This window comes from Hermetia illucens, chromosome 1 (assembly GCF_905115235.1).
Source record: "Hermetia illucens chromosome 1, iHerIll2.2.curated.20191125, whole genome shotgun sequence".
Taxonomy (NCBI): Eukaryota; Metazoa; Arthropoda; class Insecta; order Diptera; family Stratiomyidae; genus Hermetia; species Hermetia illucens.
Window position 1 is genome coordinate 162,173,205 of NC_051849.1, and position 12,563 is coordinate 162,185,767.

The following is a 12,563-nucleotide window of genomic DNA, read 5'->3' on the forward strand; positions in this document are numbered from 1 at the left end:
AACAACATATGTATGTGAGTCAGAAAGCTCTAGTTGCGAATGATAGCGCGATCTGTTCGTCAAAATTTACTTCACAGGTGAAATTACATTAAAAAGCTTTTTATAAATAATTTATATAAATATTCAAAGCTTTCAAATTGCGAGAATATTTATATAGACAATTTATTATTAATAGTTTTCAATGTTTGGAGCAGAGAGTAGTCAGTCGATTTTCATATTTTACTTCTGCTAAAGGCTTTCGTTTGTCCATGTCTCATTTATATAGTGTTTTGAGTAACTCCATTATTTAAATATTTTAGAGTATGTGCAATTGGCATTGCTATTTCAAGGCTTATTAGGCCATATTAGAAAATAGTGAAGTTTCAGTCATTAAAGCCTTAACTTATAAATTATATGCATATTCATCTCTTCAATGTTTACGCATTCATATTAGTGTTGTGTACTAGTGAACTATATTTTGATAACTAATTATTCAACTAATAACTATTAGTTGAGCAACTAGCAATTATAAGCAAAAGTGAATATTTCTTCAAGCAAAGACTAATTAGACAGACAAACTAAAAAAAACAGACAACCAATAAGCCGCAGACAAAGGGAGGAAAATACTTTTAATACATATAATTACTTAGATTTATATGTATATAGTAACGCGGCAAGCACTCAACAACTAATTAATAATTAAAAAGCTGTTGTTAATTTTGTTAGTAATTACATTTGTAGCTTTGCAACTATCTCATTAGTGCAGTATCCATGGATAACACTGGTTTAGATATATAAATTATTAATAATTCCGGTAAATGTTTAAGTCTTCGTCTGAAGCATTATCTCCGCGGATTCAAACAAGTTTGAAATAAAAGATAATGGCTTGACAGTTTCTGTGATGTTTGTGCAAATAGGCTGATATGATAAGTGATTCATTGTGCGTTTTATTAGTTGTGTTTACGTTTCTTATGCAAAGATCTTTCTCAAGTGATTGAAGTGCATAAGCAGTAAAATGGCGAGTGAATCTTGCTATGAAAATCTGTTGTCACAAACTGAGTGCCAACACATCGTTGAAAATGCTCTGGAGGGTGCGATTCTTACTAAGTATGAAATAGTCCCAGCATCAAGTGATACCATTGGTTACTTGGGAGATTATTATAAATTGAAAACGACCGTTTTGTTGGTAAGTAAGAGATTAGGTTGTACGCATTTTGAAAATAGTGATAACCAAAAATCAACCTTCAAAATATTGGAAAAGAAAATTAAAATAAAAAAAATACTCTAGTTTAGATTACATTGATCAAGAAAATTCTTTGGTTGTGTTTGATATGGGAGAGGTAATTGAACGACATTACCCTAGCAGTTATGAAACTTTAAATGGTTTTGCAAGGTTGACTTTAGCTCCTTACAAATCACCTTCTATTTTTAAATAAAAGGAAATACTATGAGGTTTGTTTAGGGACCCCGGCAGCCGTCCTTACTGCAATGCTATTTATTTTATTTAACTAGTCCAAATAGAAGTTAAAAGTAACACTCCAGAAAAACAACTCTTATCAGAGCTATTTTGTGAAAGTCATCCCTTTGTAGAGATTGACAATAAACTGCTCCAATATGATGATCGCAGCGGTTCTGATAGCTTTCCTTTGTAATTTTCTAGCTTGTCTATTTTTATGCTTCATATTTGCTCGAAGAATTCCTAAATTGAAATATCTTTTCTATAATTACAAGCTACATTGGCATTGAAATCAAATCATTCCAAATTTCAACTTTCACAGACATTACCTTTACAGAGTCTGAAATCTCATCGACATTCATACTTGCGAGCCACTACTATATAAATTATAGCTTTTTAATTTCACCATAATCAACTTGAGAAATATTTTGCATATGCAGCGGCGGATAATTGATAAACTTTTTTGGATGGCGGTTGTTTTTGTTACTTCCTGTAATTCCTTGTTTGCCATCCCGACATTGACTCAATGAGCAATGATCAATTGTATTCCCCATTTGCACATTTTTATCTACAGAACCCTATCGTCACGGTTAATATAGAAAGTTATTGTTGTTTACCCATTATTCTAAATCATGTTGCGTATTGTGAAATGCAATCCTAACGCTTGCTTCTGGCGAAAGAAAAAAATGTATACCTGCAAATACAGCGTAAGCAAAATACCTTTTTAAATTCTTGAGGTTAGGCTGTCAATTAAGGACTTAAGGAGTCTCCTGTGGTATTTTCGGTTTCACCGGAAAATTTTAAGAGGCTGGCTAGGGTACATACATTTTGCGGGTTACTTTGCTTGAGTGCTTAGTCCTTTTGTTTTACAATTCCGCCCAGCTAGGTAAGGAAACAATCAATATAATTATATTTTCGAATCAGCCGCGCCTCCCGCAAACCTCCCAATATCTGGGCAGGGCATTTACAACACAACTACCAAGAACATCAGGCCAAACCTCGCACCATAGGGAAGGGTGGACTGCGTTGCACTGCAGGAAAATGGCGCCTGCTAAACGTAAGACCCCCGGTTGACATTGGACATTTTAAGACCGAAACACAAGCTACGGCTTTGTGCCGACGGTGTTATTTTAAAAAAGCTAAGCTACTCCGTTTTTAAAGTCTGCCTGGGAGTCAGTTTCTGAAAATATTCTGCAACCGAGGTGGAAGAAACTCTTGCATCACTTTGCCAAGAGCACCGTCATGAATATGGCCAATAACCGACTTTTAATGTCATTTCATTGCAATCTAAGGCTTTGGCAGGAAACGTAGAACTATTAAAACTTATGGATTGATTGATTGATCATAAATTCTTCAAAATTTACCGTAATGTTGTCCGTCCTGTCGCTCTCTATGGTTCTGAATGTTGGCCAACTATAAAAGACAATGAAGGGCGTCTTGCGGTAATGGAGACGAAGATGTTACGTTGGACTAGTGGCGTCACACGTTTTGATCACATCCGAAATGAGGATCTCCGCGATCGTTATGGGGTTGCACCGATCGTGGAAAAGTTATGAAAGAGGCGTCTTCGATGGTATGCTCACGCAATTCGTACTAACGAGAATTCACTTGCCAAGATTGGTCTGAACATCGAAGTCGATGGTAAACGACCAAAAGGCAGACCTAAACAACGGTGGCTTGATACGCTGGATGGGGATTTAAAAGCATCAAGATTGCACTCAGATCAGGCATTCGATAGAGCCAAATGGCGAAACCAATCACGACGAGCCGACTCCCCTTATGAACGGGACAAAAGCTGAAGAAAGAAGAAGATCATAAATTCTTCAAATAGCACAATACACATTGTAAGGATTCTTGATTCTTATAAGAAGTAACGAGAGCTTCAAGCGGTCAAGCCGTTATTTTTTCAATTTCTAAGTTTAGTTCGCGTGTTGACCTTTCGGTATGTCCGCACGAAATATGGAATGTTTGTTGATTTTTCAGGATCCTGTTCGGATGCACACATCGATTGAGGACACGTAGATTTTGTAAAATGACATGGGGACTAAAGTGTTTAAAGGACCCCCCACGTTAGCATAGTGGCAACCAAGCACGTGGCAACAGAATACTTCGATGGATCTTCAGTATTTACGGGTTAGCTTCGCCAACTTTTTTCTGGAGTTTTGGATAGCTCTCCACTGCTGGTCTGTTCCAGCTACTAAGAATGGACGTTCGACCATCGACCAATCATATTAATTCATTTCACAACATGAAATTTAGGCCTCAAACTTGCAGTGACCGCAGCTTTGCGACGGGGGCGGGATCTCATTTGCCTCTTTCTGAATTAATGTGCTCAAATACTGCATCCCATAAGTGCAATTACCCTAATGTTCGTCGCAGATTGCACATTATTGAATGCACTTGGGCAAATTGATCTTGACAGAGGGGAATGATTTGTCCGCATCCGTGGGCGCACGCGCATGTTGCTGCAATATAAACTGTCGGAGTTCAACCGAGCTGAAGGCGAGCGTAGCGACATGGGGACCGGTTCGTGGGTGGATACCTGATCAACGGCCGGTGGCCGCCCCGTGAGAAACTGAGTGAGATTATAATTAATCTCACCGTGTCGTTTCTCCAACCATTTCTTGATGGCAGGAATGAGTCTGTGAGTTCACCGACCCTTTCCCAAGCGTTCCCACCACTCTTCCATCTATTTATGGATCTCTCCCCCTCAGCGTTCTTCGTCTGCGATAAGGGAGAGATTGACTTACCCCTCAACGCTGCCCTCTCGTAGACTGCACTCAGTTTGCTAGTGTTAACTGACATCCGCAACGCCTCCCTCCAAACTGGGGTCGCACAGAGCATGATTGAGATCACCACCCCGGCTATAAGCAACCTAGAGGTATGCCGTGGCCTTCCCATGTTCGGTATCATCCTCGCCATCATCCTACTAGCAGTGGATGATTTATCGCAAACATACTGTACGTGTTGTTTAAAGCTGAGCTTTCCGTCCATCACCCCCAAGTATTTAATGGTCGACTTGGAAGTGATGATATGATTCCCGATTCTAATACAGGCGTAATTTCTCTTCCGGCGTTTAGTGATGAGGACCGCTTCTGTTTTTTTCCTCCGTAAGTGTCAGACCGGGGCTCTCTAGCCAACATTAACAACACTGATTGCCTCGCTTGAGTATAACTCAGCATCTTCGAGATACTTTGCAACAACAACCAGCGCTATGTTGTGAGCGTAACCCACCACTACGGCTTGCTCCGGAAGGTGAAGATTAAGTAAATCGTTGTACATGATGTTCCACAGTAGTGGGCCCAATACCAAGCCCTGCGAGGAACCCGCGGAAACAACCGGGGGTAATCTATTATACATTACCCACTCTAACATTTTCCCTACAGTATTCAAAAGACATATGGGTCGGTATGAGGATGGTTCCCTGGAGGTTTAGCAGTAAGCCTGCAGAAGTACGCTTCCTGGCCGCTGGAAATATTCCCTCGGACATGCACGCTTCGAACAACTCACCGAACATTTCTGGCCTGGATTTCACTGCAAGCTTAAGGGCCTTATTCAGTACTCCGTCCAGGCCCGGTGCTTTATTCTGTCCTATTCTACTGCAGATCTCCAGCGGCTCGTCTCTAGTGACTGGCAGAATTGCCGCCACATTCAGAGGTGGTTGGAATGTGTTGGTGCTCTCCTCTTGCTGGGGGAATAACCCCTGGATGATTTCCAGCAAGAGGGTGGGACACGTGATCTGCGAAGATGAACGGCCTCTGAATCGTCCCATCACGTTTCTATGAGCACTCCCCACGGGTTTACGTCCGGTTCTGAGCAGAGCTCCTTAAAGCATTTCCTCTTGCTTCGCTGGATGGCGGGTTTGAGGGTTGTGCGGGCTGTCTTATAGGCGCACTCTTTCTTCCCCTCATCAACTCTACCTATCGCCCTCTGAGCCGCTCTTCTGGCTCGGTGGCAAGCTGATCGAAGGCCGGTCAATTCATAATTTCACCAATAGTTTGGTCTTCTGCTGGGGAATGAGCTCCGCCTAGGCATGGACGCGTCACATGCTTTGGCGATACATTGAGCCAGATGAGCGGCTCTTTCCGTAGAGGCACCTGCTTTATCAGGTTGATCTAACCACACCTCTATCATCCAAAGATTTTGCAGATCAGCCTGAAATCTTCTTCGGGCATGATAACTCTTTGCCCTGTGGCTCGACATATGTCTCAAATTAGATTGTGTGGTGATCGCTGTGGGTGTAGCGTTCGCTGACGCACGAGGTCATACCACGCGCCAGAGCAGGGCTGACAAAGATCAGGTCTACAACTGAGCCTGACCCGCTTTTCTGTAAAGTGTTTACAGCACCATCATTAGCCAAAACTATGTACTTCTGCGCAAAGCTCTAATAAATTGCGCCTCCTAGCATTTGATTCTCTATTACCCCACTCTAGGGCCCAGGCATTGAAATCACTAGCAATCACCTTTGGACTTTGTCCCTTGCGTCGAGAACAAGATTATCAAGCATTTCCTCGCATTCAAACAGTGTCAAACTTGGTGGGGCGTAGCAACTGTATACATATACACCACTTATTTTCGCCCACACAAAGCCACTGGCTGCCTGACTTGCAGTACATTGTATGGCGTGTCGACCGCAAGCCCTTATCGCCGCTCTACCAGTCGAATCTCTGACCCATATGCCATCGTGACGGTTTTTATACGGTTCACTTATGATGTCAATTTCCATCTTAAATTCGAACGTGTTCTGCTCAAGTAAATCCTGGGTGCCCCTGCAACGATTCAGGTTTATTTGAATAAACTTCATTTTCTCATTGAAGTGCGTGCCTTCCTAAATTGCGGACATTTACCACTCCCGGCAATATGCCGTTTATCCAGTCCTTCTTTTACTTCGCACAATAGGCAGTTGGGGTCACTATTCGATCGGAATCGATCAATGCTGCTGGTGCATGACTTCGCGTCTGTCCGTCTGTCTGTCTGTCTGTCTATCCGTCACACGCATTTTTCTCGGAGACTGTAGTAGCGATTCACACCAAATTTGGTGAAATGGTGGGAACTGTGAACGCTCATGCTTACAGGGAGTTACATCCTTTTACGTTGATTTAAGGGGGGTCCCCAAACATGCAAAGGTACTTTTTTCACCAAATATAGTCATGTGGGGTATCAAATGAAAGGTCTCGGTTAGTACTGTCCAGAGCTGGTCCTAGTTTTGACACTTGCTGAGAAAGTGGGGAGTTCGGGGGTCGAAAGTGATAATTTATTTAACGGGGCCATTCTCAGAAATTGCCCAACCCAAAAATCTGAAAAAAAATTAAGAGGCTGCCACTATATGCTCCGAAATACCTTCCATACCGATACTGGTCAAATAAAGTTAATAATAGTATATTCCTATAATTTTTAGTAATTGACTTTAAAATCCCCCTTAAGTTCACCCTACCAACTTTGGTGGAAATCGCACTATTACTGAAAAAGTTATATTAGATCAAAGTCACACATCACTTCCAAAAAACCAATCAGTAGGCCATCCACTACTCACCTCAAAAAGCCCAGCGAATCTCATTCTTGTGTTCCCAGTTTTATAATAATTCGTACAAAACTATTTCTATATAGCCTGCGCTTACGCACAATGCAATTAATTGCGCACGAGCATAAAAGATACGTAACATTACAATCCTAAAATAACAAAGGGATGAATTACTAGTTTGGTTTTCAATATATACAATTGTTTTATTATAATATGATATTGGGGGTTATCGTCATCATCAACGGCGCAACAACCGGTATCCGGTCTAGGCGTGCCTTAATAAGGAACTCCAGACATCCGGTTTTGCACCGAGGTCCACCAATTCGATATCCCTAAAAGCTGTTTGCCGTCCTGGCCTACACCATCGCTCCATCTTAGGCAGGGTCTGCCTCGTCTTCTTTTTCTACCATAGATATTGCCCTTATAGACTTTCCGGGCTGGATCATCCTCATACATACGGTTTAAGCGACCCCGCCCACCGTAACCTATTGAGCCGGATTTTATCCACAACCTGACGGTCATGGTAACGCTCATAGATTTCGTCGTTATGTAGGCTACGGAATCGTCCATCTTCATGTAGGGGGCTAAAATTCTTCGGAGGATTCTTCTCTCGAACGCGGCCAAGAGTTCGCAATTCTTCTTGCCAAGAACCCAAGTCTCCGACGAATACATAAGGACTGGCAAGATCATTGTCTTGTACAGTAAGAGCTTTGACCCTATGGTGAGACGTTTCGAGCGGAACAGTTTTTGTAAGCTAAAATAGGCTCTGTTGGCTGAAAACAACCATACACGGATTTCCTCATCGTAGCTGTTATCGGTTGTGATTTTCGACCCTAGATAGGAGGAATTATCAACGGTCTCAAAGTTGTATTCCCCTATCCTTATTCTTCCTGTTTGACCAGTGCGGTTTGATGTTGTTGGCTGGTTCGTTTTCGGTGCTGACGTTGCCACCATATATTTTTCTTTTGCCTTCATGTAGCCCAAGATCTCGCACCGAAAGTCGCCTGGTCGATCTGGATGAAGACAGTTTGTACGTCTTGGGTGGTTCTTCCCATGATGTCGATATCGTCAGCATAGGCGAGTAGTTGGGTGGACTTAAAGAGGATCGTACCTCTTACATTTACCTCGGCATCACGGATCACTTTCTCAAGGGCCAGGTTAAAGAGGACGCATGATAGCGCATTACCTTGTCGTAGACCGTTGTTGATGTCGAATGGTCTTGAGAGTGATCCTGCTGCTTTTATCCGGCCTCGCACATTTGGGGTTATACGAGATTTAAATATGAGATTCCAGGATTTGGCTAAATGGTCAATTAAATTCAAGGTAGAAATTAAGTTGAAAAGACATTCGCAAAATGACAGAAATTTACATTGACAACGGATAGATGATAGAATATTACTTTTCAATAACGCTAATTTTAGTTTGGAATTTCTACTTTGCAGAATGGGACTGATTCAAGGGATATATCATTTTTCGTCAAATCTTTGCCACTCCGAAATGAGGTGCACAAAGCTGTCATCAGAAGGCTTCAATTTATGGACAAAGAAACTACGCTATATAATCTATTCCACAAGATGAAAAAATATTGTAACTTTCCCATCAATATTAAATGCCACTCCATAACTAATAATATGCATTTTCTTACAGCAAATTACAAATGGCATCCGGAAGTCTACCTTTGCAGGGAAGATGTTTTGGTGCTAGAGGATCTTATTCAGTCCAACTATAAACACCATAAATTCAATCTAAACTTGCCGGATGTCCTTGTTTGGCCAGCTTTAAAGTGTCTGGCTGCAATGCATGCCAACAGTATAGTGTATGAAGTGAAAACTGACACCAACATAGGCGCGGACTATGTTCATCTTTTCAACCGAACCATTACTAAAGGAAACACTTGGGTGAATAGCGGATTAAAGGTAATTTTAGGATAATTGACAGTAAATATCCATTATGGAAGTTCAAAAATGGAACTACATTTTGCATTCTCTGTATTCATATAATACCTTTTCTTACAGTCCATCTACACTCTTGCAAGGATGCATCCGAAATTCCAAACAATCGAATACCAACATTTCATTACCAATAGCCTTGCAACTGAAGTGGAGAAAGTTCATCAGCTAGGAAGGATCTCAGAACAATATCGCAATACGTTATGTCATCGTGATCTTTGGGAAAACAATATGATGTTCCGGGATGACGTGGCCGGATTCCATTGCATATTAGTCGACTTCCAAGTTACCCGATATATCCCACCGAGTATTGATATTGGATTGTTCCTTCATATGAACACGGACAGAACTAATAGGAAGGAGAACTTGACTAGATATTTTAACTATTACTTTGACTGTTTGACGAAATTCACCGCAGAAATGGGCGTCAATATAAACGATCAACTTCCACGAGTGGAATTCGATAAAACCTATGAAGAATTCAAGTTGATACCATTAGTGTTGACTTGTGTATATGCTCCTATAGTCTATTTGCCGGATTTCAAAATTTTAAATAGGATTAATAAGGAAGACCCAGTTAAATTCCAACATATCATGAATGGAGACAGAAGCGACTTCACGATTGAACACATCAATAAATTTAAGGACTATGGAGATCGAGTGATGGAGGCTGTGGAAGAGCTAACTGAATACTTGTTCGAAAATAGGGAACAATAGTTATGGTTTTGCATTCATTTGAGACATTTTGAAGATATGTGTAATGTTATAAATGAATGTTGTATGAAGACTAGTCTCAAATTCCTCTCTTCTATATATATTTGTCATAGATTACACGAACGGAGGATTTAATATAGAGTGAGTAGGAAAACTAACGGATTGGAAAATACAATTTGCGTTGCAAGAGTAGGTGAGAGCGAAGCAGGGAAAGATATTCTTGGAAATTTAGTGGACATGGAGAGTTCCTCTGGTGCATAGGGCGAGCTCTGCGTTAAACATATAACGATCGTTGATGTAGAGGATGGGCAGCCACATCATCAATCCTTGTTGCAGAGCTATCCAAAAAATTCAAAAAGTTGCGTAAGTTCATCTTGCAAGTAGACAACCACCGACGACACGCTGTGTTAGTTAAACGCGTAGATGCGTGCGCTCCTCTGTAATCCCCCTGTCATTCGCGAAAATAATATTTCTGCCAATAAGCTTCTTAACGGCATGAAAGCAGTCCTCTTTTGGGCTGCTGTAACCTCTTAACAGAGGGTTGACTGCTTTTTTGATAGGGCTAGAGAGGAGGAGTTTCCTCTCCCTTCTATATATACATACATTAACCTAGCCGTTGAAAGTTTCACCAAAACTCTGTGCCTGGCTGTACGATTATCCTGGGTAACCAACCAACAGAAGCCTTCAGCACATACCTTAAAAATGTTCCAGGAACTCCAAGGTTAAAAGCCGAACTATCACAGGCAATACAAGGTCTATGAAAAGGTCTGAACGATAAAAATCAGCAGAGTATGCAAAATTACTTCCACAGCGCACACCAACTATTTCCTTGAAAAGCTTGTAGAAATCTGAAAAGACCGAAACAACATTCACCACCCTTGCGCCTAGGAAATGACGAAGAGGAACTGCACTAGTGACTTATCCAAAAAATGTTTCTACACGCAACCCAGTGAAAAACATCGCCCAACTTCTGCAATTTTCCTTCGTAAAAAACATGAGGCCACAATAAAATTGTAGGCAAAATGGTCAAAGAACTCCCTCTCAATGCTATCAGGCAAAGTTCTTCAAAGCGATGACATGTATTGGCCACTTCCCGAACATATGGAGAGCATCTGTTGTAATTACGATCGCAAAACCGGGAAAGTATGCGACCGCAAGTAGTATCATACCGCCCGATAAGCCTGCTTTCTACCTTATCAAAAGTATTTGAAAAAACTGCTGACATGAAAGATTCTGTCATTCCTTACAAGTCGGAATACATTTCCCGATCATCAATTCAGCTTCCGGGGAAAAGTATGGCACAACAGAATAGTTCACCTCATCGTTTCGGCAATAATACAAGCTTACAACCAAAAAAACATAGTTCCACCCGTCTTTCTCGATATTGCTTTGACTTTCGACAGAGTGTGGGACAAAGGACTATTGGATAAGATTAGAAAAATTCTACTGACAAATGTATACGGTATGGAGTCTTATATAACTGATCATTTCAATTAGGATACAAGATGCAAATAAGGTGGTCCATGCATATGGTATCTAGGCCCCAAAATAACCTCAATTGCGGTATTTACTTGAAAAAAGTAAATAATAGTATGCAATTATATTTTGAAAATTTACTGTGAACCGTCTTAGGTTTATCCCAGATCAGATCGAAGAACTGGAGGAGACCAGCTCTGGATTGAGTGCAGAACTTCTGGTACACCAAAATACATGGTCGGTTGGCACACAGCATATTCAGAACCCCGCAAACACAAAACCGATTATTTGTTTACCAACCATCTGCAAATTCATAGCGTCCATTATTAGTGGAAGGATGAGTACACACCCTCAGCCCCACAACATTCTGTCCGAGGAGCAGAACAGCTGCAGAGTCGGATCAAGAGGTTGCAAAGAGCAACTCATTATTGACTTGATAATTGTCGGACAAGTAGCTAGAGACCAAAGAAACCGCTTTAGTTGCAATATCAATTATGCCAAGACATTCGATAGCGTCTCGCATACATGGCCAATCAATGTCCTACATCTGCATCGCATTGATCCGAAATTAAAAATTATTTTTGGTGACAGTCATGGAGGTTGGCAAAGCACCTTATCAGTGCATTCAATGGAGGGCACCGAGACTTCAGAGCCCATCCGCATTCGGAGAGGTATCCTCCAAGGGATTCGGTAAGCCCGTTTGGCCTTTCTATTGCTCTGAATCCCCTGTCATGGCTACTGAATGATGTTAGAGGGCATGGTTTTGCAATCAAATATGACCTACGTGCTAAGTGCAATCTGACACACTTGATGTACTTAGATGACGTCAAGATGTATGCTGGTACTGACGACCAACATGAGAAGTGTGTTGTGAATAGTAGACAGGTTCAGCCCTGATATTCGTAAGGAATTTGGATTAGACAAGTGCTGAATCTAAGCCATCATCACGTGCCGCATGTGGACATAGCATTGGTGACCTCCACCTCCCAGCCATGGCCGAGATAGACTTCTTCAAATACCTAAGGATTCTGCAAAGAATCCATGCTCGAGTTGTTAATCTAAAGGGTGCTCTGCTGTCCGAGTTCCTGCGACATGTCAAGCTCGTGCGGAATTCGCATCTCTAGGAAAAGAATAATATCAGCGCATTGCAAGTATTCGCTATCCCTTCACTGAATTATGAATTCCGAATATTGCCATGGACGAAAACCGATCTGGAAAACGTCCAGCGGATTACTGTGTGCACATTTCGAATACATCATCCAAATGCCATGAAGCGGATGAACCTGCCTCGTGACATTAGAGATTGGAGCATGATTGACGTGGCGCACAACATCAGCGGCAAGTTGACTCGCTACGGATGTATTTTTCAGTAAAGAGCAGGCGAAGCCCTTGTATACGGCTGTCTGTAAGACAGATTGTGGGATAACTCCACTTAAATTGGAGGATCGATCTTCCAATCCTCTGAATT

General features: G+C 41.5%; 1 protein-coding gene across 5 annotated transcripts; it reads left to right on the forward strand.

Moving 5' to 3' along the window:
• Positions 1–205: 205 nt before the first annotated feature.
• On the forward strand, positions 206–9,784 carry LOC119646325. Of its 5 annotated transcripts, none has more exons than XM_038046747.1 (5): positions 206–273; positions 535–1,165; positions 8,399–8,543; positions 8,604–8,872; positions 8,972–9,784. In XM_038046747.1, the coding sequence occupies exons 2-5, from the start codon at positions 995–997 to the stop codon at positions 9,620–9,622; spliced, it is 1,236 nt and encodes a 411-aa protein (XP_037902675.1). In that variant the 5' UTR covers positions 206–273; positions 535–994; the 3' UTR covers positions 9,623–9,784. The 5 variants fall into 5 exon arrangements, with proteins under 5 accessions (XP_037902675.1, XP_037902674.1, XP_037902676.1 ...); XM_038046748.1 differs by having other exon boundaries at positions 210–354; positions 721–1,165; XM_038046750.1 differs by having other exon boundaries at positions 211–354; positions 971–1,165.
• The last annotated feature ends 2,779 nt before the right edge of the window (positions 9,785–12,563 follow it).